This window comes from Vipera berus (genome assembly GCF_964194415.1).
Source record: "Vipera berus genome assembly, chromosome: 3".
Lineage (NCBI taxonomy): Eukaryota > Metazoa > Chordata > Lepidosauria > Squamata > Viperidae > Vipera > Vipera berus.
The window spans coordinates 108,829,312-108,857,052 of record NC_138204.1 but is presented as its reverse complement, the minus strand read 5'-3'; the positions used below and the strand labels follow the sequence as shown (position 1 = coordinate 108,857,052).

The following is a 27,741-nucleotide window of genomic DNA, read 5'->3' as shown; positions in this document are numbered from 1 at the left end:
AGTCATTTTACAAATCTGTGCATGTGTAGGCTTGTAATGTTCATTAACATTTAAAATCACAAAGAAGAATCAGCTATCAGAAGCACAGAAAATACTTGAAACAGATTATCTGAGCTTCCTCAAACTGGCATCCCTGTAAATATGCTCAAACTGAACTTGCAAAGTTCCCAGCCAGAAAATTCCCAGAAAGATTTTCCTAGGCAGTAACAGCTCAGTTATGGCCTCCTTAGGTCTGATCAAACATTAGAAATAGACAAGTCAACATGGGATTAAAGAATTCAGGTACACCCTCTTCCTCCTTCCATAAACAAGGAAATCTCTGAGTCCTCTTTTTCTGATTTGTTCTCCTCTTCCCAGAATCACTTCTGAAAAAGACTCCCTTCCACCAGCAGCACATCCACACTCGGAGGGAAACCCTACGTGAGATGCAGAAAGTGGCCCTGTTCAAGATTGAAAGCTACTGGCTCCCCAACTTCTTCATTCATTGCAAATTAAGCATGGAGGATGAGCCCAAATGTCTCCATCTCCTCAAGCAGTACCAGGACCGTTCACTTCAGTTTGGTCTGCAGAGGCAGAAGTCATTGGCTCTGCCTTCAATGAGCATCCGAGAAAGCAGTTTGGACACAAAATCCTACCACAGTCTGAAAAACAAGAGGGAAATCTGGGATCAGATCAGAGGTAGGAGCCTTTCTCACAAAGGAAAAAAAAAAGATGGCCGCAGCCAGAAGCTCAAATCACATAAAGGCAGTCCAGCGGTTCCCAAGAAGCTGACCTTCTCCAGAAAAAGCTTCTCAAGTCCCAGCCCTCGTCACACGGAACTCATTTGGGACTCTGAGGATGTGATGCCTTTCGACGAATCACCAAGCTTCAAAAGCAGTCCAAGTGAGTTCTTCACCTCTCCTGCATCTGATGAGTTCCCAGACAAGTGCACCTTCAACAAATTGTGCTCCTCCACTCCTGTGGTGCAGTTCCCTTCCATGCTTGCTCTGAAAACCCTCGTCAAATCTGCCCCATGCTTAGACTTCCTTCCTTGGGTGCTCATGGCTGACAAATGTGCAGGACGCCCCTTCAGAGAGTTTTTGCTGCGGCGGAACTATGCAGTAGAAGTCCATCTGCTTGACCTGTGGCATGACCTGGAGGACTTCTTGCGCATGATGTTGTGCTCCCTTGGTGAAGGGAACATCCTTCTGCGCCACGTGATGGGGGAAAGGATTTGTGAGCTGTATCTGACGCAGAGCAACAATTGGCATCTGCCTCTGAAACTAACGACACTCCAGAGTTTGCAGAATCTCCTGCCTTCTGGTCATGTGATTCCCTGGGTCCTGAAGGCACAGAAGGAAATCTGTAAGGTGGGAAGACCATCATCTCCATCCTTTTTCCAGGCAAAGCGACCTAACCTTTCAGCAGCTTTCCTAGGTCCTGGGGCTGTGATGCATGCAATATCTATGGTTTGCCTTACAGATGGAAAGGGTGCTTCACTGCTTGTAACTAATGTGGCTTAAATGTGCTCTGACAACAATTTATTTCTGTAGGGCTCCTAAAGCATTGCTAACATTGTCTCCAGCCCATGAGTGACACTGGCTTAAATCATCATTGGCTGAACTCATCTTAAGATACTAGTCCCCCCTTATTCCAAAACTGTCCAAAGGCAGACCTGAGGTTAATAAAACCCATTAGGCTTTGTCACACATTGCTTGAAAGAAAGTTAGGAGGAACAGACACAATAAAGGCAAAATAAGGATTGGCAATGGAAGCATCAAATGTTCTGATAGCACCAATTTTCTGCCAAATCAAAAAATGGGAGGAGAAGATAGTATTCAACAGTAAGGAAAGAACCAATATCTAGTCACTGCTAAATAATTAGTGTGAAACTGAAAAAAATCATTTACTTAGGTGGTGTTCTTATGTTCATTTTAGATACTCAGCTTCCTCTATGAGGAGTTTCTTCAGAATGATGACAAAATGTTCCTGTATTATGTGGTAAGAGGGAGCTACAGAGATCTTTAGTTCAGGAGGGAAAGACAAGTAAGGGATCCAAATAAAATACAAGGGAAACAAAACTTATACATTGTTGGTTACAATGGAGCCCCAAATTTCTGTTGTTAAGTGAGACATTTGTTAAGTGAATTTTGCCCCATTTTATGACCTTTCTTGCTAGACTTGTGAAGTGAATCACTGCAATTGTTAAGTTAGTAACAAGGTTGTTAAGTGAATTTGGTTTCTCCATTGACTTTGCTTGTCAGAAGGTCGCAAAAGGAGATCACATGACCCTGGGACATTACAACCATCATAAATATGAGTCAATTGCCAAGTGCCTGAATTTTGATCATGTGACCCTGGTGTTGCTGCAATGGTTATAAGTGTTAAAAATGGTCATAAGTCAGTTTTTTCAGTGCTGTTGTAAATAAACTGTTGTAAGTTGAGGACTACTTGTACAGTCTTGGAGCAGAAAAGTTATCAGATTGCAGAAGGAATAGATCAGTGATGGCGAACCTTTTAGAGACCGAATGCCCAAGCTGCAACCCAAAACCCACTTATGTATCATCTGGTGCTGGGTGGGCTTGGCCCATTGGGTGGGCGTGGCTGTGGTGGTAACGGCAGACTGGGTGGGACTAAAAAGTTCAATCAATCAATTCCAACTTTGTGAGATCTTTTTCTTCCCCACAAGAAGTTGAAATAGATTGATTGAAACTTTTTTTTTTTTGCACACGGCAGTGGAGGCCTGAAGTGAAAAAGTTTTATAAAACCCAGCTGAAGGCCTAGGACTGGGGTGACGGCATGCATGCCCACAGAGAGGGCTCTGCGTGCCACCTGTGGCACGTGTGCCATAGGTTCGCCACCACAGGAATAGATGTTAGATACAAGATTAAGAGAATATGCTTTGGTAACATGTGACATGAGGTTCTGTTACCTGTTGAAACAAACTTTTAAAAAATAAAGGCCATCAGAATAGCTCAAGAATGGTGCTTTCAATTTGATTAGGCCAGAGATGTACTCAAAAGTAGTCCTTCAAGGCTTTGTTTGCAAAAAGCAGTGAGTTTTAACAGACAGATATTTCCATTTCTCCAAGCACTCCTGATTATTGAGCTATTGACTTTGATGATCAAAATCCAGTGAATTAAAAAAAAAAACCTGACAAGGTTCTAGAAAGCAAGTACAAAATTAGAAAGGGGAGGATTCAGAATGAACATATTGCCCCCAGGTCTCTCAGAATAGACCTGCAAGATTTGGGCTAAAAAAAAGTCTCAGTGATTACTTGAAGGCAGCAAAGTTTTAAGAGTTGTGTCAGCCTCCATCTCATGGAGATTTTTGCAGCCTAGAACTAGTAGTCCAATCTCAGAGTCTGAGAAAAAAAGTTCTATATCGATCGGCATTGTGTAGTATTCTAACATTCACTGCTTTGAATAACCAGCTGTACTTTGCACTTTAATATTTTCTTCTGTAGAGTGGCAAGGAAAAGAAACCAAACACAGAAGAACTGTATGACAGAATTGAGAACCTGCGGCTGATCAAAAGGATTGTTGAATCCTTGCATCTGAGCCAGGCTTTAGCTGGCATGAGAGACTTTGACCTGCTGACACGAGAGCACTGGCAACTGTTGGGCATTCAGGACCTGGCCATGGGAGGCTCTATTTTCATGGAATTGGAGCCTGTTGCACCACAGAGGGGTAAATTGACAGAACTGGCACAGTAAAAGCAGTGTTTAACTGGAGAGCAAGATCTGAGTCCTTGCAGGGTTAGCAATTTAGAATATATTTGGGGTACATGGATCTACACTTATCTGTTGATATACAACACACTTTTTAAAGCTACAATGGGATGGGGTAATTTTTGACTGAAGGAATGTGGGAAGTCAGCCACTGTCTTAGCATACTATGAGAAATGGGCCTCTGCTGCTACAGCTTGCTTACTGCTATTGGTTTGACCTGGGTTTAGCATGTCAAGTGACCCTTGTCCATTTGGTACTTAGCATGGTTTTAAATCTCTATCCTAAAAGGACCCTGAGAATTGCTCAGTGGCAAACATCCAACAGAGATGGGTTGTATTTGAAGTCAATATGGGGACATGGGGAGGGGGGAATCAGTTTCTCATTAAGAAAAATGCAGTTTGAATCATTTTAATATAAGAATACAAAAAAATATTTTCTGTCACTCAGATACATACACAACTGTAGCATCCTAGATTTGGGCCGTCAAGCCCACCGTTTCACATTATGGAATATTATATATGGGAATCCACATTATGTATGTATACAAACACATACACACAAACAAAAATATTGTCAATAATATTTATTATTATTATTTATTAATTTTAACTTCTATTGCATGCTGCCCTGCTTCATTCACAAAATTCAAGATTAAAATCAAGATTTCCATTTGTAAGCCAGCTTTGTTTGTTTGTTTAATATGAAATAGCTGCCCATCTTAACAAATTATTCTGAGCAACAAACAAGGTTAAAAATAAAAATCACGCAAATATAATTCACAGAACACACAGAGAAATACAGCAGTTATGAATCATTAACCCACTTGGGGTCCCGGAAACAAGCACAAAACCAGATTTTTAGGTTCTCACAAAAAATGACAGCAGGGTCAGGTGCATCCTAATCCCTAGGGAGAGAATATTTCAGAAGGTAGGCTGAAAAGACTCATATTGTGAGCTGTGCTGATGATGTCACCTAGTTGGGTAATGTCTGCAAGCAAGCAACTGAGTTCTGAGAACACCAAGGACTTCAAATGATCATATTTTCCTATTGCTTTTGCACTCTTTTTTCTGGTTACTGAATAAATAATATAACATAGGTTCTTTTTACGGAGGTAAAAATGGAGCCAGTGTATATTGCTTTGATCTGAGAGTGGCAGGAGTCTCCATATTGAATTACCTAAGGGCCATATTCTGAGTGCTAGATAGTTAATTGGCAAGTGCCTTCAAGAAAGCTGTCCAGAAGCAGATTTCCACCCAGCTCTCAGAAGTGTAAGGAGATCATGTTCGCAGAGATTTGTCTCTGGAACTGCAAGAGCTGGTTCTTTGGAACTGGGGCAGCATTAGGCGGCTCAGAGAGCAAAGGTAGCTGGATTGAATTACAGTCTGTTTCCTGGTTGGGCAAAATTGTTTGTAGTGCTTTAAGAGTGGAGCCATAGGGTCTAAAATGCATGGCTGAGTCTCTCGTGACACCAGATACAAAATCACCTGCAATTTCATGGTGTACTGAGTTACATCTGAGTTGTAATTTCTTCCCCTATAACTTGAACAAATCCTGAGTAGTCAGCTCAACTGGGTAGCTCAAAACTGCTAATGACTCCCATGCTTGTTCTTCCCGCTTCTCCCCCTGCCCATAACAACAGATTATGGCGGCATGACATTTGAGGAGCTGGCTCGGCTGAATCCCAAGATGGCTGTGGAACTTCTTAGCAAGAACTTCAGGGAGTTCTGCAAGAGATGTCCATCAGGCAGTGAGTTCTTGGAGTGCTGGATTCAAGAGGAATTCACCTGGCTCAGAAACAATATGGAAGAAAATAGAATAGAGCTCCCAATAGAGAGGATTATGGTGTATTGGTTCCTTTCTGTTACCTTAACATCTCAGAATAGGGAAAGGAAAAAAAATCTGGAGGCATCTAAAAATAAAAGTACAGATACTCCTTGTTTAGCAACCACAATTGGGACTAGTAGCTTGATCATTAAGCAAAGCAGTCACAAAGTGAAACCATGATTGTGCCTATTATTCTACTTCAACTTTCCTCACCTCTTACAGATCTGTGAAGGTTGTAAATGTGATGATTGGTTGTAAAGTTACTTTTTCATCACTTTCAGAACTGCAAACAGTTGCTAAACCAAGCAGTCGCCAAATGAGGACTAACTGTATTTCCTGCAGCAGTCTTGAGATTCTGCAAGGATATCTTATTTTCAGAGTACCAGCACTTTAGACTCTTGTTGCGCAAATTTTATGATTTCACCATTGAAGTGAAGTAAGATACCCTGATGATACAAAATACTGCAGGAACAGGGAAAATCTAGTTGTTTGTAAGTGGATGAGGCTGGTGGAGAACTGACAGCCACTTATAACCTGCCAGTTATTAGCTGATAAGAGAACACCGAATGCCTCAACCAATTGCTGCTTGGGTATTGTTAGCTAGCTTCACTTCACATTTAAAAATATCTCTCTTCCCCCTCAAATAAAATAAAATAATGAAAAATAATATGCAGATGTTCAGTCTGTCCATCATGGCAGCTTGTCTCTTGGCATTACAGCCCCACATTTTGTGCCTTCTGCCTATCCTCCTGACTTGCTGGTATGTCTAGCATGAGATGGGAAGCATTCCCTTCAAGGGCCACCCCAACCATCCAGTATGTTACAGCAAAGGGAAATGCAGCCTCTTCTGCAGGGCACTTGGTGCTGGAAAGTGGAAATTTTCAGTTAGTATAAAATAGCGATAGCACTTAGACTTAACAGTATGTATATTGCCACACAGTGCTTTACAGCACTCTCTGGATTGTTTGCAATGTCAACTTTATTTGCATATTGCTCCCAACAATCTGGGTCCTAATTTTACTGACCTCAGAAGGATGGAAGGCTGAGTCAAACTTGAGCTTGGCAGGATCGAACTCCAGGTCTGTGGGCAGAGTTAGCCTGCAATACTGCATTCTAACCACTGCGCCACCAAGGTTCCTGATACTGCAGTTGCAGCAGGGGAGAGCTAGAAGCATCTAAAAAGGCCAATGATGATGTCAATCAATCAGTGTGGGGGGATTTAATTTGTTCTGTGAGCAGATCCTAACCTACATCTGCTAATGCACAGGTGAATTGAAGATTTAATATAAGCTTCAAATCTTTTACGCTCATCTTCAGAAGGTGCTTCTTGCCCAGCTCCCAAATCAGATAAGACAGAGATTGTACTTATTTGGAAATGTCCTGTTATTTCTTTACAGAAGTGTTTGTTCGGCCAGTGGTTCCCAAAAGGAGTCTCCAATGGGCCAGATCAAGTTTCTCTTTCCTGAGGAAGGCTGTGGTTAGGAAACCCCTTTCAAAGCCCAGGTATTTATCTCATCCATCCAGAAGGGATACATTCTGCTATTTCATTCCAAATTTTAGCCAAACTAGTTTTGCTCATTAAATAGCAGCTGGAAAAAAAATTAAGAAATATGGATCAGGAATAAGAGATGGAGTAAGGGAGTAAATATCTTCTTCCATCTCTTTGACAAACATCAAATAAAGGTATTTTCTCTAAAGCTCTTATTTTCATTTAAACAGAAGCCCTCCCTTGCTACCAGTGGAACTTCGTGTAATTCATAAAGTTGTCAGGTCTACTCTAGTCCTTGCAGGTTGCTCATTCTATGCTACCAACACATGTTTTGGTGGGTTCATCAAATTTCCAAGGATCCAAGGAGGTATTGGCACCTTTAAAATTATTAGGCTACCACCTCTTGCTATCTTTTGTTTTTTAAGCATTTATTGCTACACTCCTATGTGTGCTTTTTTCACGACTAAAGCCTGTTGAATTTAACCAAGTCAACATACGTAAGATTGCACTGTAAATCTGGTATTGCTTTGAAGTCAGGCATGCAAGAAATGACCCTGCCTACCAATGCTGCTTGTGTGAAATTGTATGCTTTCCCTGCTTCTGCATCAAAGGAAGCAAAGCAGAGTTGGGGCTCTGATCAAGGCAGGCAAATATTAATATTTATGATGTAGCCTATTAGGAAATTTTTCCTAAATTGCTAAATGTGCAAACTCCCATGGTCCCATAGCCCAGAGGAAGGAGAAGTATTGGAGCTGATAAGCAATGTAAGACATAGATTCAGTGGCGTAGCGTGGGGGGTGCAGGGGGGGCCGGCCGCACCGGGCGCAACATCTGGGGGGGCGCATTAGATGCATTTTACTTTAATTACATCAGTATTTTCATAACAAACAATACATGTGCTTAGGGGGTAAGGGTTTCTTTAACTAATCTAGTGGAAGAGACTCGAGTGCTAAAATCCACGGGTTAAGGGGCGCAAATTACTTGCCTTGCCCCGGGTGCTGACAACCCACGCTACACCACTGCATAGATTATATGAAGAAGCAAGTTTGTGAACAAGAAATATCAGAAACAGCCTTTAAAAAAAAACTGGAAGGAAGGTCTGGTTAGTATATAGATCCCTGAAGCTCTGTTCCATAGAAGCAAAGTGAAGGGTTGTTTTGCTTTGTTTTCTTTAAGCATTATTTGGATATTCTGAAACATGATTTAATTTGACACATTTCTTTCCCTCCTTCTCTCCAGAGATCTCATGGCAATTTACTCCTTTTGCATTGAGAATTTAGCCAGGCACAAAGAAGCACCAGCTTCTGCAATACGTTGTATAACTGAATAGAGACCCAGCTGGGTTACCTTGGGCCAGTCACTCACTCTCAGTCCTAGAAAAGAGGCAAATGTCAAACTACATCTGAAATCTTGCCAGAAAACCTGCAGGGATATAGGTCCAGGTAGTTGCTGGAAGTCAGCACTGACTCAAAAACAGACCCCAAAAGGGAGGAAGGGTGTTAAACCACATGTCTCTAATATGAATCCCCACACTCTTATTATCAGGCTTAGAAAATTGAGTTTATAGAAAGGAGGATGTTTTTAAACAGAAGAGGATGTACTGTTCTAAACGGGGAAGAAAGTAAATCCTTTTCTGTGAATTAAGTATTAACTGAATAGTGATTTTCATTACCATGTGATTTGTCAATAATTGTATCCTGTAATACGTTCATGCACCATGGATCTTTTATTGATATTACTATTGTTTGTTTTTAAATGGTTTTTAAATGGACTCCATCGCCATATTTAGAGATTGAACATCTGTGTAGCTCAATGGGAAAGTAGCCCCTTGAAGCTTCCTCATCTCTCTTTCCTTCTTAGAACTCTTTCTGAAGTGATGCAGAACTCGCTCCATTTTGAATACTTCAAGAACTTCCTTCGTCTGCACAATGCAGAAGCCCCACTCCTTTTCTGCCTGGCTGTAGAAGATATAAAGAACGAGCTAGATGCCAGGATTCAGCATATGCAGATCAACAAGTGTGTCCAAACTTACTTCTTAAATGCTATCCCACCAGGTATGCAGCAAGCAAGTCTCTCATTCTACCTCACAAGGCTAGAGATAGGCCCAGGGGTGATTCACTGTTGAAGCTTATCTCCTTGCTGACAGCCACAAATTCTTCTGCCCGTCTTGTGCTCCTGCCTTACTAGTCTGGATGGGCCTTCTGCCTGGTGCCCTGTCAACCTGTGAGATAGAGGGGAGAAAAGGCAGTCTTGTCTTTCACAGCAGAAAGTTCCTGGTCTCCTCCTGATTTTGGCTCCTTGTAATGCTTCCAAGTCTGCTTTGCTCAAGCCGATTTGAGAAGAACTCAGCCTGAGAGATTTGAAAAATATTGGGAAGAAGTGTTTTGGATCTTGCACAAGAGCACCTCTTTCTGTTCCTTCAAACTCTTCAGGCTTCTTTACAAGGCTAAAAAAAAATAGCGTAGCTCTTTCAGAGTTGCATGAAAGATACAATGCTATAATGAAATGACCACTAGGTGTGGCACAGAGACACTCAAGGACAAAAAAACAACAGTACAATGGTATATACTTTCTCTTATCCAGAAAAACTGCTGCATTGCGATGAATATGTCATCCATGAGATTCCAAAGTTACCATCAGTCTCTGTTCCCATATTGGTCACTGCTCAAATATTAGTCCTGAGGAACTTGGAAGAAAAGTGGTGAGTAAAGGGCAATGGCCAAATAGCGTCATGGGGGTTGTTCATTTTGGGCCATTGCATAGTCAGAATACTATATGTAGTGATATGGAAAGCCACAGAGGCATTGACATAATAATGCAGATAACAATGAGTTGGTATTCCTCAAAGGAAACCTGTTGTATTTTTGTTCTGGGGCGCAGTAAAGTTGGAGTTTAGCCTCTTTTGATCTAGGATTTGCCTTTTGTCTACACTGCTCATATGTGAATTACCACATGAATAATTTATATCCGGGATATAAATTATTCTATAGCCCCTAAAATGGGGGAGAATGTAGGATGATTTAAGTGCCAAGTCAATCTTGATGCAGAATCCTTTGCTTGTTACACTCCAGTTTCTCCTATAAACATCTTCAGGTGAAATGAATTGCAATAGATAACAAGGAGTAATAATTTACCAAAATGATTTTCCATTTTTACTGGCAGGTTTAATATGTACCAAGGCCTATATCCTGATAGTGATATTGCCATTGTTTCACCTGGTTGGAAGACAAAGAAGGATTCTCCGTTGACAAACAAGCAGGTGACTGATGGTTGAAGTAGTGGTGGGGAGGGATTGGATTCATGTCTTCCATAGAGACTGATGGTTGCAAAGGACGGCTTTGTGTTTACATCCTTCTATTCAGACCCAATTTGAAATTACAAATTCATAAATAGCTGACTCAGTTGCCTTGAATCTGGTTTAAAAACCTATTCTACCCTTTGAAAGGTCAGAGGAAGCCAGAATGCAGAGCATTACATTCAATAAACAAAGCTTGTCTGTAATAATAAACTTCTAGCTTGTCTTGAAGAATCAGCTGAATCAAGGAGATGACCTTATTCTGTCATGACATTCTCCTAATTAATTGAGGTGCTATGTTCAGAGTCTGAAATAATGTGGAGTCTTTAAATAACAAGTTTTTTTTCTCTGGAAGTGTCAAACCTCAAATCTTACATTCCCTGAACAATAACCAGAAAGCAAACAGTAAGAGAAAAAAAAACCTCTGGAATAATCTTCCTCCAGAGATTTGTGTGGTTCCCATCTTTATATCATTCAAAAATCTACTGAAGACCAGGTAGCTATTGCAGACCCAAAAGACATAGTGATTGTGCCCCCCCATTTTATTTTATTTGATATTATTACGATTATGATTAACCCAAGACAGCTGCTGATTCTTTAGCTGGTGTTGGCCTTCATAACACTGAGTTCTTCCCAAGAACCTAGGAAATTGTAATTAATATGTATAGTATATGTATGGATCCAAACAATGGGTTCATTTGCTATTGACAGTTGGAACATTTTGTCAATGGGAAGATTTTCTAAGAGCTGTCCAAGATTTTTTGATATGATAACTTGTGTGCTAATAGCCACAGGGACCAGCATGGCTGGTTTATGCCATAATCTTTCAATTTCGATTTTCAGATCTTGATACTTCTCCAATTCTTTGTCTTCTACTCTAGTTTTTCTCATTTGTGAGAATTAACAAGGTCAGCGATCAGGCTGTCTTGTACTGAGCATTGCAAACAATGGTCTCTTTTCCAGAAAAGATGCTGGTGTATTCTTACCGCTTTCATCAGGAGGGTCTGCAAGTTCCGAAAGGCAATGAGTTATGTGGGACAGCGCAAACGGTTTGAGAACTTTCTCCTCAAGGAGGTGAAGAATGACAAGGAAAGTGAGTCCTAAATCTTTCACTTTCCACACAGCGGTGGATTTTTTCAGGAGAAGGAGTCTTCTTGGTTGATGATATTATGTTATAGTTTATTTCAAAATCAAGAAATGGAGCAAAGGCATCAGTTGGTTCAGAATGAAAGGAGTTCAGCATCCACTAACTTGGTTTCTGAGAATGAAATGAAGTTTGAGAGCTTTTGAGGTTTTTTTTTAACATGCACAGACTTATTTCCTTGCTTTTTCATTCCTCTAACCTAAACCTCTTCAACAACCAAGCCCTCCACATAGTGTGGAATGATTTCACTCAAGTGACACTTTGGTTGAATATGCCCCTTACAGTGAGACCAACTATTGAGTATACTACCCCTTACAGGGCGACCAATTGCAACTGGAAGCTAGGAAAAATATTCTAATTGTAAAAGCAAAGCAATAGTGAAGTCAGCTATGGAGGCTTCTCTCTGAGTGATTTCCTATTTGCTTTTTCTGTAATACTAGTTTTCCTTTAATGGAGATGATGACACAGGATAAGAAGTGATGCAGTTAGATAGCAATATTATTAAGCAACTAATGTTCTCTTTGTAATTCATAATAAACAGCAAGTAGGTACTGGTAATTTGTCCCTCTGTGCAAATGTCACTCCTTAAAAACATGGAAGAAATTATATAGAAATAAGAGCTTATTGTTAAAAATACTTTTGAATACAAAAACTAATATTTCATACAAATAAAAATTATTTCATACCATACATAGTCTAAGTAGAAACTACGGTGGATATAAAAAGTTAAACTGAAATATCTTAGGGGAGAAAAACAATAAAAAATGAGCTCTTCTTTACTGGATGTATTCTTACAGAAGCCAGATAGCTATAAGCTTTAATTTGGATTTTTGAACTAATTAGGCCACTGTTTCTGAACCTCAACACTTTTAAAATGTATGGACTTGAACTCCCAGAATAAAACATACATTGTCCATCAAATAAAGAGATAGCAATCAAAGTAAAAAGAGATGAACACCTATGCATTCAGGTTAGATACTCAGCTCAGTCCAAAGTCATATATATCCTTCACATATAGAATCCAATCCAAATAACCATACTATTTATATTGGACTCATACAATATTGTCCAGCTTTATTCTCAAAAAAATAGTCAAATTGTCTAGAGTCTCATGGAGGGCATTTATAGCTGTAAAGTACTGTTGAAAGAAAAGTCTTCATCAGGGTCCAATCCAAGCTGGGAATAAACAAAATGGAGACTGCTTTAGAAAGAAAGTTGTAGTTTATTGAAGAGAAAAGCCAGACAGAAGCATGGCTCTGGGAAAGCTGACTACATGTTGCTGGGAGTGGTGGGTTTTATACCTTCCTGGGCTTTTGTGTTTGGAGTTGTTGTATTGTATTTCCTGTGTCATGTACTTTGACCTGAGTCTGAGTGTGCTTCTCTGTCTTCAAATGACTCTCTAAATAGAAGATTAATCTGGTTTCCTAGAGTAACTTTCCCTAGCAGGCAGAGCACTTGGATCCAGCTGGAACTCCTAAAAACTCATTCCAGTGTTTTATGTCTACTAAATCATTAAAGCCAATCTTCTGAAGTTAGAGGTTCATCCTGATAGCCTTGTATTAGTTGTGGTCAGTGTGTTTTCCCCGCATTCTTCATTCTGATGGTAGTAAATCACTGGAAGTTTCCAGCTCAACAATATCTGCTCCTGCAACAATTATCCAGCCAAAGCAATTTTACCAGGAAATTCTTAATCTTCAAGGCATGGACTAATGGGGAACGGGTTATTAAAGGGACTGATAAGTTGAAGTGCATTGTGGTCCAAAATCATTTTTGTGCAACTTCTGGTCTCCTGCATTGGGGAATGAAATTGCCAATATTGAAGATTATTGAACAGAATTATTTTTATACCTCTCATCATGGATGGATTTTTGTGGAAGATGCTCCCTCTCTTTCTGTCCAGATATACAGAGTCCAACTCAAACAAAGCCTGCAAGTCAGAGTGGAGTTAGTGGGCGTTATGGTGCAGCTTCTGGACTATCAGAAGACCCTGAATCACAACAGGTGAAGCGCAAGCTACCTGGTGGCCGCATCATCTCAGTCAACTTCTTGGTGAATGATTTCTACTTTTATCTAGAAATGGAGAGGTAGGTCACCCCATGCTATATCACTTGACATATCATCCATGCTTCTTGTATTCTGTGATCAATAATATTTACCCTCATCAATCGTGTTTAATGCAACTCTTCATTCACACTCATCAAGCATCACATTGTAAGGCCATATATGAATATTTGAAACATCTTGTTTGGATTGGATAATTCGCCAATATGTTCTCCAACATGGGAGGCATTCTCCTTCTAATTCACCTTGGCAATCTGTGGCAGCCACAGAGACCTATGTCAGACTGGTGCCAAATGAACACGGCAGCTTTTAGCATGGGAATGGGCCACAGGAAGAAATATCCATTGACCCCAAATATGGCCTGTTATTGCCATATTAGCATTGCCAATCCAGGCCTGGATGATATCAACTGTGATGTGGTCATCTCTCCCTTTTCTGCTACATCAAGGGGGGCTTTTGTGTTCCCCATCCTCAATGTCTCTCCTTTTTCTGTTTATTACTACAACAGGTTTCTTCACTTGTCTGACACTGTGGTCATGCTGGCTTCTCTTGGGTTCTATACAGAGAGAGATATTGCCTTCTTGAAGAACAAAGTGGCTACAATCACCAAACTATTTCTGAACTCAGATATCCCACCTAAACTCAGGGTAAGAGATCTGAAAACAACTTTTCCAAGGTAATGGGATTAGTTGTGCTTGCAGGAACATAAAGAAAAGATGCTGCATTTTCAACTTAATGGCAGAGAATAGGCACTGAAGTGGACAGATGGACAGGTAAGATATACAGATTTCATAGCAAAGCTTAACTTATTATTATAATAATAGTGGCATGTTTCGTAAAAGTCGAAAGTAGTCATGTTGCATCCTACATTAGCACAACATTTGTATCTTTAAAGACCCATGTTTAAAGGAATCATTCATTCCTTTGCTCAGAAAGGAGTTTCTACTTTGGTTTGTGGTGATAAACTTCCTACACATATAGAGACAGAGTTGCTTCGGAGACTGAAACTGGTGGCATATAAATTTAATAAATAAATCAACAAAATAAGCATTTTTTAAAAAGTACAAAGTATGCTGTTACCGTACCTTCCCAACTAAATGGTACCTATTTATTTACTTGCATTTGCATGCTTTCAAACTGCTAGGTTGGCAAGAGCTGGGCAAAACAGGATCTCACCCCATCACACGGTACTTGAGTCTCAAACTTTTTGGTTGTCAAGCCCATCATCTTAACCACTAGGCTGCCATGCCCTTTCATCAACTACTTGCATAGATTAAAAAAAACCAATGAAGGACAGTAATCCTAGGATTACCAGATGGCATTTAACTATGCAACCATAGAAGTTTTCAATTCATCACAAAGCTGGAAATCAAAACTTACTTTCTGATTACCTAAGTATGGAAGAGAGATTAAATCCCAGGAACCTTGCTGCAGCATTGAAAAGAAAGAGGAGTTCATGACAAAGGACTGAATGACAAATGGGGAAGGAATGTTTTTATTCCAGACAATATCCATTTTGAGGCATAATGTACCCTTCAAACAATGGCAAAAAGATACAGCCAGATTCATTTGAGAAATCAAGAATTAAATATAAGTTTCTCCTAGGTGCAAAGGAAAGAGGTGTAATGGGGTTGCCTGATTTTAAATTGTATTTTGCTGCCTGTAGTTTGCTTAATGAAAGAATGGATGCTGCTAAGAAATAAGAAACTCTTAGAATTAGAAAGTCATGGTCTGGGGTTTTGATGGCATGGCTTTTTATGGTAGGGTAAAGTTAAACTGTAAATTTATATAAAAAAACATTTTATTGGGCTTGCCATATTACAAATGGCAAATTTGAACAAATTACAGAGATGTAGACGCGGTGGCTCAGTGGGTTAGGACGCTGAGCTTGTCGATCAGAAGGTCAGCAGTTTGGCGGGTCGAATCCCGAGTGCCGCGTAGCAGAGTGAGCGCCTGTTACTTGTCCCAGCTTCTGCCAACCTAGCAGTTCGAAAGCACGTAAAAATGCAAGTAGAAAAATAGGGACCACTACGGTGGGAAGGTAACAGCGCTCCGTGCGCCTTTGGCGTCTAGTCATGCCGGCCACATGACCACAGAGATGTCCTTGGACAAGCGCTGGCTCTTCGGCTTTGAAACGGAGATGAGCACCGGCCCCTAGAGTCGGAAACGACTAGCACGCATGTGCGGGGGAACCTTTACCTTTACCTTTTTAGACCCAGGTAATGCCCATAAATACTTTTGTTGACTTCCACTCAAGAAGTATTTTATAGAAAAGAAACAATGGTTTATAGCAAACAACAATGGTTAACAAATACAGGCTTGCTAATGCAGGAAAATAGGGGGCGTGGAAGTTCAGTGGTTAAAGATGCTGAGCCTGCCAGCTGGAAAGTTGACAGTCCGGGCTCAAGACCCAAGTGCCACATGATGGGCTGAGCTCCTGCCCACCTAGCAGTTCAAAAGCATCATGCAAATGCAAGTAGAATAAATAGGTACAACTTCGATGGGAAGGTAAAAGCATTTTGTATGCCTCGGCATATAGTCATGTTGGCCACATAACCACAGAAATGTCTTCAGACATTTCAGACAATGGTGGCTCCCTCAGTTAAGAAATGGGAATGAGCACTGCCTCTTACAGTTGGACAAAGCTGGACAGGGGGAACTTTGCTTTTACCTAACTCAGGAAAATAGAGAACTCAAAATGAAATCCAGAGAACAACTGACTACAGAAGGATTTACTTTTCATGTTTTTGTATGTGCATTTAAGGGTGAGGGTCAGTATGGACAGAAAGCCAGCAGGTATAGAACAATATGTAACAGAATTTGAAAATGATTATGTACAGATGATGAACATGATTAGTTGGATCTTAGGTCTTGAGCAGCTAGATTATAGTCTCTGATCTAGAAATTTTTCCTAGGAAATTACTCTTTTAGAATTAGGTCCCACTGAATGCTACACTGGTCTTAGTAAAGAGAAGTTAAACATTTTTAGGGCAAGAATGTGCTTAAGCGGTGATATTCATGCATGCCTGCAAGGCATTTTGTGAAGGAGGTTCACATTCTAGACAAAATACCAAATGTAAGCACTTCTCCATAGTTAGCCTTTGCCTTCCAACATTTGGTTTGAAAGCATTATCTCAGAGATTTCTGTTTCTGTTCTGATGATGGGTTGACATGATTATCCATTTTTATGACATTTTATTTGAAAATAGATTTTATTTATTTATGATCAGGTCAATCTCACAGATGCACAGTGTATTCAAATTCGGACTTTGATTTCTGAAGGGGTGCTGAACAGGACTCTTTATCATGGTGCTATAATTTCCATCTTCCCACATTTATTATACTTCTGGAAGAAGTAAGTATTTTTATCACTTGGATTATTAATTTGCTGTATATGTACACTTCAGATGTGTGTTGAGACACTCTTATAGGGCCTTTTCCAATTGCAGAATTGAAGTGTTCTCCATTCATCAAAATATATACAGGATTAGCATTTGCTGACTACCAATTCATGTTGACAATATTATTTATTGATTTGTATCCCGTCGTTATTATTTTTACAAATAATTCAAAGCAGCAAACATATCCAACACACCTTCCTCCTATTTTGTCCACAACAACAACCCTGTGTGGTGAGTTGGACTGAGAAAGAGTGACTGACCCAAAGTCATCCAGCTGGCTTTCATGGCTAAGATGGGACTTGAACTAACGATCTCCTGCTTTCTAGTCCTGGTATGTCAAACTGCCGGCCCACAGGCTGGATGTGTCACACAGAAGCCATGCCTACCCCAGTTCCAGCAAGGGGGGAAAAAGGCACGATATGTCATAACACGTCACATAACGTGGCAAGTTATGTTGTAGCCTGTTGCTATTATGATTTGATGTGACTGTTTGACTAATCAATCAGCTAAACTAAACTATCAATCCCTATCCTGCATCTAAAACCTATGTTCTGGTTTGCCACCAGATAACATTATTCTGATTTAAAGTATTCAGGGTATGTTATTAAAGCTTTAGTAAGTAAGCTTAAACTCCCTGGCGTCGTGGTCCTCTGTTTTCTAGTCTCACTAATAAGTAGAAACTCTCCACTAATCATTGTACAGCTGTACAGTGTAGACCCCATCATCTGTCAAGATCTGCTATCAAGTGTCAGCCCAGCCAGGTCACACACACAAATAGTTCTTTATGTGAACTAAGGGAAGGGCTTGTCTGAGATGTTTTCTCAAAACCTTTGCATCTGACCATTGACTTGGTAGTGGCTCATCCTTCTGTCCATCAACGCCATTCTCTCTGCCCTCTATGGCCCTTGATCCATGGCATTGGTAGAGTCTGACCAGCAAAGCAGAAGATGCTTTTCTGCCACACTGAACAATCCTCACCTAACCAGCAGACTGGGAAATGAGCTGCCACTGATCCATGGGGTGCTAGAGCCTACCAACAGAGGTGCTCTACTTGCTTTATTAGGTATCCCATTTCTCTTGCCAATCCTCCCCATTTTGGCAGCTGAAGCCCAGGTTACCAGGGCAGGGAGGGATGGTGGAAGAACTGACTCTATTCACCAGTTACAGTCAACAAGTCTCTCAAACAGCTGTGAGGATTGCAAAATAAAGTAAAAGAATCCCACTTCACCATACCTTCCCCCTCTTCCCAATATGGACAGCTTTTTAAAAAAAGTTTGTGAAACATTTGGTACATTTCTGAAAGAACAGTAAATCTATACTCAATAGCAGCTCAAATAACAGCTGACAGGCACATCAGGAGGGGTAAGTGACACAGATGGCTTGCTCTGGCCTGCTTCACCTCGCAACCTACATCACCACCACTAGTAGTGCTATTTGGGCTGAAACAGATCTCCAAGCTAGGGATCAATTCAGATACCTGGTAAACATGAGGGAAAAACCCTATCTGCTGCTCTCATTGTTCCTAAAACAGGGCTGTTGCAGGTAAGAAGTTGTCAATTTATTCACCATAACACCTGAGGGCTGGACAAGAAGCAATGGGTGGAAGATTATCAGAGGAAGAGCCAACTGGGAAATAAGGAAGACTTTCCTGAGAGCAGTGGATCAGCTTGCCTCCCTCAAAATTGTGGGTGCTCCATTGCTGGAAGCTTTCAAGAAATGATTGGACAACCATCTACCTGGGATGGTGTAAGAACTCCTGGCTTGGGCTGGGGGCTGGACTAGAAGACCTCCAAAGTCCTTTTCAGCCCATGATTCTATGAAAATAGGGATCTAGAGGGCAATACCTAGGGATTGAAGGGAGGGAACATATTTGCACCAGCCCAACGTAGCTAATAAATGGCAAGATGATCCCAACCACTAAGAGTCACTTGCAACACCGCTAGGTTGAGCGTACAGTATCAGTTTACCCCCACAACAAAAAGACCCAAGGTCATTGAATGCTTAAGGAGAAAAATGCTATTTTCAGATCAAAACAGCCAAGAATAATGTTACGCTACCTCATCTGTGGGCTGAGGATGAGATGAAGATAATACAACAATGACATGACAGAATAAAAAGGTCACTGGGCATGCTTTTTATCTGGGAAATACCTATTATAGTGGACATAATCAGAGAACAAAGGTCACAACAGGGTTATTAAGCTGGTCCCAAAGTTGATTTTGCAATCTAAGCAATACATATTTCAAAATCGAATGAAGGTAGGAGCCTCCATGGTGTGTTCTTACTGATTGTGCTGCTTTTCTGTGATAATTTGATTTTGGGTGGCTTAGTACTACAAAAAGAAAGGTTCAGCTCAAAGAAGAATTGCATGTCCCTAAATTGTCACTCTGTCCACTTGTTTACTGTTTTTTGGGGTTCCTTCATTCTAGACCTGTCCTACAAAAGTTGTAGCCCACACAGTCTGTTATCCATATATGACAGCCACCGGGGGCTCAGGAAGCCTCTAAGCTGGTTTGTCTGCTTTGTTTTTTTTGTACCTTTCTTAGCGAGCAACTCTTTGCTTTGCCAAATGTGCCTTATGTCAATAAAAGCTGCCAGGAGTATCAACATTTTTCCTGGCAGATACTGTTATTGGAAAGTGATGAAATATTTCAGAAAACGCAAAGGAGAAAAAGCAGATGAGTCTCCTCCTCCACCACCACTATCACCTACAAAAGCAACTAGGAGGGCCAGTGTTTTCAGTGGAGGTAAGCAGAACCTGCAGCTTCCATGATTTATTTTGTATATGTTTTATGTTATAAAATATGCACTTGATTGGCATGTTTGAACTGTATCTCACGGCTCTAAAAAGCAACTCTTGACCTTCTATAGGGTGCTAAACTAGTGTTTTTCAAACTCAGTAACTTTACACTATTGTTAGAGTGTGCATATTAAGACAATTTTTTATCAGTGGTGTTTTATTTGGGGGATCAGGAGATAATGCCTGTTATAATTTACCTTCACTTTTTAATAAATTTATATAGAAGATCATCCAATCATCAGGTTTACTTTGCTCAAGGGAATACAACTACTGCTGCCTCAACCAAGAGAGGCAACAGATGAGTCACCTGGAGAAAAATGTAAGTCATTTTATACAATTTTATTAAGAATTTTAATTATAACAGTATAATCTAACACAAAGTAAATTTAAAGAAAGGGAAAAAAGAAAGATTCGAAGTGCAAGGAAATAGAAAAAAAGAAGTAGGACTATACCAGTGGTGGTGAACCTATGGCATGCATGCCAGAGATGGCACACAGAGCCCCCTCTGTGGGCACGCGTACCAAGCCCCCAGCCCCACCACCACCCTGCAGCCCTCTCCTCACCAGCAGCGACCCTGGAGAGCCGCCCCCGGGTGCAGCCCGTGCAGAGGAGCGCAGCCAAGGACATGGCAGCCAGGCAGCAGGGACAAGACTCCGCCCTTGTGCTCCGTCACGCACAGATGATGCTGCAGGGCACAGGCAGAGGGCATGGCTGCCATGGCACTGCAGGGTCGCCTGGGTAAACTGCTGCAGTGGGCCGTGGAGGCAGTAGGAGGCCCTGAGGGTGGGCAGGGTGGGGGCGGGTGGGTAGCAGAACGGGAGTGGGCAGGCGGCAGGGCAGGCAGCAGAGCGGGGCTTGCGGGGGTGTTTAAAGGTTCACCATCACTGGACTATACAGAAAGAGAATAGAAATATACAGTCTTTGACTTACGACCACAATTGAGCCCAAAATTTCTGTTGTTAAATGAAACATTTGTTAAGTGAGTTTTGCCCCCATTTTACAAGCCTTCTTGCCACTGTTATTAAGTGAATCACTGTAATTGATAAGTTAGTAACACGGTTGTTAAGTGAATTTGGCTTCCCCATTGACTTTGCTCATCAAAAGATTGCAAAAGATTAATCACATGACCTTGTGACACAGCGATGGTATGACCCACTTGCCAAGCATCTGAATTTTGATTATATGATCATGGGGATGCTGCCAAGGTGGTAACTATGAAAAAGGGTCATAAGTCATATTGTTGAATGCTGTTGTAACTTTGAACCGTCACTAAATGAAATGAAAGTTGAGGACTGCATGTATAAAGAAGTCTTTGTCACTACAAATATAAACAAGCATAGTGATTCTAGATTTGCTAGTGGAAAAATCCACCTTTTCCGGATGGTGAAAAAGTTGCTAAATTCTCAGCAAGAAGGCCAGCAAAATCCAAAGAACAAATTAAAGTCTTATCTAGGTGATCGTAATTTTTTGCATTTCCTGCACTCTGGCCCTCTCCTTATTATTCAGTATAATGGCTGAACCAAAAATTGAAGTAGGAACAATCTAACCTTAAAGAATTTGGCAGTTGTCCAGAACTTAGAAATTACTTTCCTTAGTTGTGGATGAGGGGAAAAAAGAGATCATTTTTTTCCAGATAGGTTGAGGCTTGTGAAAGGAAAAAATATATCAATAATTCCTTTATGAGTGGTTTCATATTTGGTTGAATCAATTGATTTAGTCCTAACAACTCCTTTTCCTTGACAGCATCGACAGGAAGTGTAGTCCGTAGGAAATCGTCATCTGGTGCCTCTGTGCAAAAAAGGTAAATGTTTTTGAAATATGTTGCCTCTACCTGAGACTTAAAAGTTTTTGAGAAATGTAAGGTAAAGGTAAAGGTTCCCCCGCACATGCGTGCTAGTCGTTTCCAACTCTAGGGGCCGGTGCTCATCTCCGTTTCAAAGCCGAAGAGCCAGCGCTTGTCCGAGGACGTCTCCGTGGTCATGTGGCCGGCATGACTAGACGCCAAAGGCGCACGGAACGCTGTTACCTTCCCACCGGAGTGGTCCCTATTTTTCTACTTGCATTTTTACGTGCTTTCGAACTGCTAGGTTGGCAGAAGCTGGGACGAGTAACAGGCGCTCACTCTGTTACGCGACACTCGGGATTCGACCCGCCAAACTGCCGACCTTCTGATCGACAAGCTCAGCGTCCTAACCCACTGAGCCACCGCGTATGTAGAACTATATAAAAGCATCCTCCTGAAATTCTCCACCAAATTTATTGAATGATAAATTAGAGAAAGTCAAAATTATTGATTTTTTTCAGTGAAAATTCTCCATCAGTTTATTGGGCAGAAGCTCCCCAATAAACAGGTAAGATATTACATGGGTTTCCTATGGAATGTGTACACACATGTGTTTCACTTGTGCAACCAGTCGTAGAAGCAACCATGCTTACAATTTGGCCAACCTTTTGCATCCTGTCTCCATGCAGAGGATGATAATGCTATTGCTGCCACATGTAGAAACACACACATGTGGTGGAGATATTCAGAGGAGGTTCTACAAAGCAGCCAGCGATAGGAAGTAAGCATTAGACAAAGACATTCTCAGATATTTCACAGGAAAAAAAATCTGAATTCTGTGAGATTTTGGCACATCAAGGCACAATCATGGTTTTAACAGCTACTCCCCTCACACTTTGTCCTGTGACTGAATTGCCCTTACCTTTTCTTAAGTTTATGAGTGGGATGGTGGTAAGTTTTCACTAGATGTTCCAGTTCTGTATTCAAGTAGCCTTTTCCTCTATATTCCAATATGATCCAGCCTCAAGTTATGTAAAATCAATAGGTGGTAGAATTAAATGACAAGTATTGATGCTGATCAGAAAGATGCTCTTGGGTGTTTAGACCAACTGATTTAGGGTCTGTCTTCTCAGCCACCATTCTGTATGCAATTATTCTGCTCCTAAACAGGTGGACAGAATGGTTAATGGAAGGTTAAGGAAACAACTTGGCGTGTGATCACCATTAGCAACCATCTCAACCAACTTCTGCCAAGTATAGTCAATAGGGGAAGCCAGATTCTCTTAACAACTGCACTGCTGCAACTGCAGTGATTAATTTAACAATCTTGGCAAAAAAATCATAAAACTGGCCACAACCCACTTAACATCTGCCTTGCTTAGCAACAGAAATTCTGGTCCCAAACGTGGTCATAAGGACTACCTGGTATGGTTGGACATGTTTGTCACACAGAAGCCACAGCCTAATAATGCCAAAAGATCAACTAATTCCCAATCCAGTCGTGAATTCTTTATAACATTATGTATCTCAGCTTTAAATTTGTTAAATTTGTTTTTGCTTGCATCCTGACACAGGACATCAATTTTTGAAGATGGAAAAAAAGTGTTTTAACAGCTTAATATCTTCCCTTCTGGAAGCACGTTGTCACCACTTTGTCAATGGGCGATAAATTTCTGCTGCAACATATGGAAACTGAGTTCCTTGTCTATCACCACAGCAAGTAATGGGGCTTTAACAAGCCTGGAAAGATCTTTGGGAGCTAAGTGATAAAAGTATATTTTCCCTCCTGGGATGTATTTTTCTAATCCTTTCTATTAACCCTCAGAAAGCAGAAGCAACCAAGAAAAAAAAGGATAGAGGAAAAAGAAAGAATTGAGGATATGTCTTTCTGTGCATACAGGGATGAGAATCCCTGCAAAATTTAGAGAGCCTCTCTAGAATAATTAAAATAGGTGTGTCCACCCCTTTGATATAATTTTAAGACTGAGTGGGTTGATTTCTATTTTATTATAATGACAAGTTATCGTTTTAGATTTTATTTGTAAAAAAAATCATTGTTTGTTTCATTTCAGAAGATGAAACAGGTACTTGTAAGAGATAATAGCATTTCTGGAATAAGCAGTTATCTTAATCATGAAATACTGGTCTTTTATTAAACCTCCCCTGTCAGATCTTTCTATATTGACAAGCTTAGTACAAAAATCTATCTTTATTTCTTTCTTCAGTCATCCCATCAGATGTCACAGAATCAGCAGCCACTTTATCACTTTTTGTTTTTTCCAGGTTAAAAAAAATCTACCCTGAATCTAAAGATTTGGCAGCATCTTCAGCAGTAGGGCAATAGTCCTTTAAAGAATCCAAATTTCATCTGTCAACAGATACTGTGGAAACATTAGGCAGCGGCATCCACAGCAAACCACTGTGACATGAAATTAATGGCATGCATGTATTGATGCTATTTTACATACGCTGTTCTTATCTGTTTGCATCCTAATGTCTGTCTCAAGCACACAAGTCCCAGCATTAGGAGGAGGATGCAGCCATATACGTTTTGTCATTTGTTTTGTTGATGATTTCTTAACCTATGACTCCAGGAAAGGGGAAGGGGGGAGGGACAATGTCCTGGTCTTATTTAAAAAAAATCCTTTGGCATAAGAGAATCATTCTGAAAAACCACAGATACATATGTTGTTACCATTTGCATACCAAAAGAGGGCCGTCATATGTTCATGATATTATTGCAGCTACCTACTAAAAATCAGAATTACAATACAGGATCACAGAATCCTCCAAAATCATTGGTATTCTCCTCTGCAATCATTACTCACAAGTACCCTATTCATCCCACAAAAATGCATTCATTCCCTTAAGAGCTGTTACAGTGACTTAAAAATCTGGGACTGTTTTGAATTGTATCCTGTGTCACAAGCCATACTTCCAAAAGTAGCTGCTAATCCATTATTTTTCCGACACTGGCAACTTGAAAATATGTGGACTTCAACTCCTAGAATTCCTCAGCAAGCATCTGCACACCTTCAGGTTACCAAAGTGAAAAAATATTATCTCTCCATGTTTCCTGATCCCAAACGCTGGAACTCTATCTGGCTGTTTTTCTGTATTCTAGAAGGAAGCTGGACTCAGCTATATTAAAAAGAAGCTATGTTTCTTTTGATAAGATGGACATATGTCCTGGAGGTATATATTGCATTGTTGCACATTTATAAACAACTCCAGATCCTATACATACCAAAGAAATTTGAAACAGCAAGGAAATATTTCCCCCCCTGCAAGTTTCTCTTTCATTTGTGAAGGGATTTTATGTCAAGCAACTGCAGAGCATAATGAAATGTGCTTGGGTCCCCCCCCCCCACCTCGCCCCGCAGCTGCAGCCTGCACTGCATTTACAAAACATTGCTTGGTGTCCTTTTGTAGGTCAAAGATCTTCACTTCAAGCAAGGAGGGCTTGCAATCCACACTTCCTCTTAACATAAATTCTTTTTGTATTTCTCTTTACACTGAGCGTGTTTTATATTTAGATAAAATTGAATAACATTTCAGCACATTGCTACAGTGAATCAAAAGTAGAAATTTTACCTGCAAGAATTCACTGCCACTTACATTTACTGAACTGACTAAAAGGGTTCTGAACATGAAAACATTTATCTTTTTGATATATGAATGCCAATAAATTGTTACATTTGGAAACAGAGTGAGATTTATTTATTAGATCTTTATCTCACCTTTCTTACTTTATAAAAGTGACTAAAGGTGGCACACATACTTAATACTCCTTCCTTCTCCTATTTTCCCCATAACAACCAGAACCCTGTGAGGTGGGTTGGGCAGCTTTCATGACAGAAAGCTGTCGTATTATGTCCTTCATTATATATTATAATGATTATAAGTTGCAGGTGAACATTACTCAATGATACAATTCACGTTGCACATGACACAGAATCATACATACAGTAACTCTACAAACTTTATGTCTACAATACAAATATCAACTTGCTAAGTCTCTCTTAATGCTTTTGCTCACCTTTCTTAATCAGAAACCAGTACTTTCTGCTCATTTGTTTCCAATGAAGAGCAAATTGAAATTTGCAAAAGATTGAAAGATTAAAACATCATTTATTATCTGTTCATTCAGTCTTGACCTCATTAAAATAACAACTAGGTTTATTCCAGCTTTTAAGCTGTAGAGGCCTAGTCACGAAGCCTGTCCTCATCTACAAAGGTTCCTGTAGCTCCCTCTGATGATCTGAGAGAAAACCGGCTAATATAGATAGCATTCAGCTTCGGCCCCACCTTTCTTCACACAAATGAATAAAAGGGGAAAGTGTATTTATCAAAGCAACTTTGACATAAAAAATAAAAATGAATTTATCCATGCAACTCTAGAGAGCTGGAGAGGGCAGTTAAGAAATATGAAATATAGATAAAAATAAATAAACTTATTCATCAAATAACAAGAGGCATGAATTCCAACCTTGAAATTGTCCAATTGCAGTTCAACTCTACATCTGAAATGGTGTTGAAACCCCCGTTTTTACTGATGACCTTTGATGCTTCAGTCAGTTCTGAAAAGACCTCTCCACAATGTGGTACTACTGGCCAAGCCACCATTGGCACAGCAGATTCTACTAATTCTGCACCAATCTACTTCATTAGTGAAACACAGAGACCTTCAACTGACAGAGTACTGTGAGATTAGCAGGAGATTTCATTGAGTTCCTGGGATATATCTAGATGGTGACAAAAAAGGAAAGGTCTCTCCTGCCCAATGGAAAATCTGATTATCTTCCAAAAGAGCTTGATAGTTTTGTTTCCTATGAAATGACAGCAACCTCAAGCCTTAAGAGACAATGCTAGGGGGAAATACATAATATAGTGGATAAACTGTGCATAAGAACCCCCTGCTCCTTATATTTGCTCTCTGCTATGACACTCTATAAAAGGAGGTAAATATAATTGAGTCTCAATAGTTCAGTGATTTGGGGGCAAGATCAGTGATGGGATTCAGCCAGTTTGCACCAGTTCAGCAGAACCAGTAGCTAATTTTTTGTTGCCCAGGCCCAGAATGGACTTCGGAAGCAGCATCCACACAAAGAACTGGTTGTTCACATATTTGAATCCCACCACTGAACAAGATGGAAGATTATATTTTGGATTTAACTTTGTTGCAGCGAGATACAGGCTTTTTAATGCCTGGGATGAAATAATATTTATCTGTTTTAACAGGTCTCTTCTGGGCACCTCTTTCCTCTAATTCTTTCTCTGGCCTTCTAAGATGCAGATATCAGCCACGAGGAAGAGAGCTGATCCCAAATGACTTCTAACTTTAATCAGTGCATTCTAAATGGACCCATCAATAGGGTTCACAAAGAGGAACTTGTAAGAAATGTGCGGGGCTCCACTGCTATTGATATTGCCCTGGCCTACTGCACAATACTTTTTCATTGCTACCACACTGATAAAGACCTCTTTGCTCTATTAGATTAGTTTGGAAGATTGACCAGAGGTTATTAGCAAGATGCAAATCAGCTTAAAGCCCAGGGGAAAAAAGGCTTGAGAGTCTGGTACGCTATGGAGGTAGATGGAATGGGCCACCTCAGCCATCATTTCCAGCTCATGCGTCAGATGTTCAATAACTTTCCAAAGTTAATTAGTAACATCCAAAAAAAATCTTTGGGTTCAGATCTCACTTAAGACTCAGGGAACCAAATGCCATGGCTTGATTTTGAATATGATGAAACTAGAACCTAGTGAGCTGAAGGTTTTAGAAAGTACAGTCTTCAATTCATATCAAGGCTGAAAAGAAAAATAGCTGGACACATTGCAAAAGGTCACTAACAATGGAAAAGAGTTCCACAGTTTTGGACTGATGCTTTCTCTCTTTCTTTACAAAGATCTTTGTTAACTCTCATTGCCTCATTTCTCTTCAGATGTTGGCCAAATACTCAGTGAGATCCTGGTTTCATTGAATCACTGCCTCAATAGCATAGCAAATTGGCCTGCATGGTCTCTTTTGGGGGCTGCTGAACTCATAGCTCAAAAATGGCAAAGGAACCAGAGATGATTGGATCCTAACCAAAATGCTAAATGCAAACTATGCACCAGTAGTAATTCTAGCCTTGTATTGCCACTCTTGAAAAATTAATGGCATTGCTCAAATTAAGATTTTAAAATATTGAAATATTTTTTAAAATATTCAGGTCTATTCTGACTTCAGAAA

At 40.3% G+C, this 27,741-nt stretch overlaps 1 protein-coding gene across 1 annotated transcript in view; it reads left to right on the top strand.

Annotated features, from left to right (window-relative positions):
- RGSL1 (regulator of G protein signaling like 1) overlaps positions 1-23,261 on the top strand; it is a gene marked incomplete at its 5' end in the record, with an annotated part of 34,813 nt that extends 11,552 nt beyond the window's left edge. Inside the window, 16 exons of the mRNA XM_081325523.1 lie at positions 358-1,349; positions 1,918-1,980; positions 3,446-3,668; positions 5,349-5,456; positions 6,931-7,036; positions 8,883-9,076; positions 9,606-9,723; positions 10,185-10,281; positions 11,281-11,410; positions 13,362-13,545; positions 14,031-14,169; positions 16,753-16,877; positions 19,546-19,670; positions 19,947-20,042; positions 21,467-21,524; positions 23,081-23,261. Coding sequence (XP_081181649.1) covers positions 358-1,349; positions 1,918-1,980; positions 3,446-3,668; positions 5,349-5,456; positions 6,931-7,036; positions 8,883-9,076; positions 9,606-9,723; positions 10,185-10,281; positions 11,281-11,410; positions 13,362-13,545; positions 14,031-14,169; positions 16,753-16,877; positions 19,546-19,670; positions 19,947-20,042; positions 21,467-21,524; positions 23,081-23,117 — 2,795 coding nt within the window. The 3' untranslated portion in view covers positions 23,118-23,261. The remainder of the gene's footprint in view (positions 1-357; positions 1,350-1,917; positions 1,981-3,445; positions 3,669-5,348; positions 5,457-6,930; positions 7,037-8,882; positions 9,077-9,605; positions 9,724-10,184; positions 10,282-11,280; positions 11,411-13,361; positions 13,546-14,030; positions 14,170-16,752; positions 16,878-19,545; positions 19,671-19,946; positions 20,043-21,466; positions 21,525-23,080) is intronic.
- Between the last annotated feature and the right edge of the window lie 4,480 nt (positions 23,262-27,741).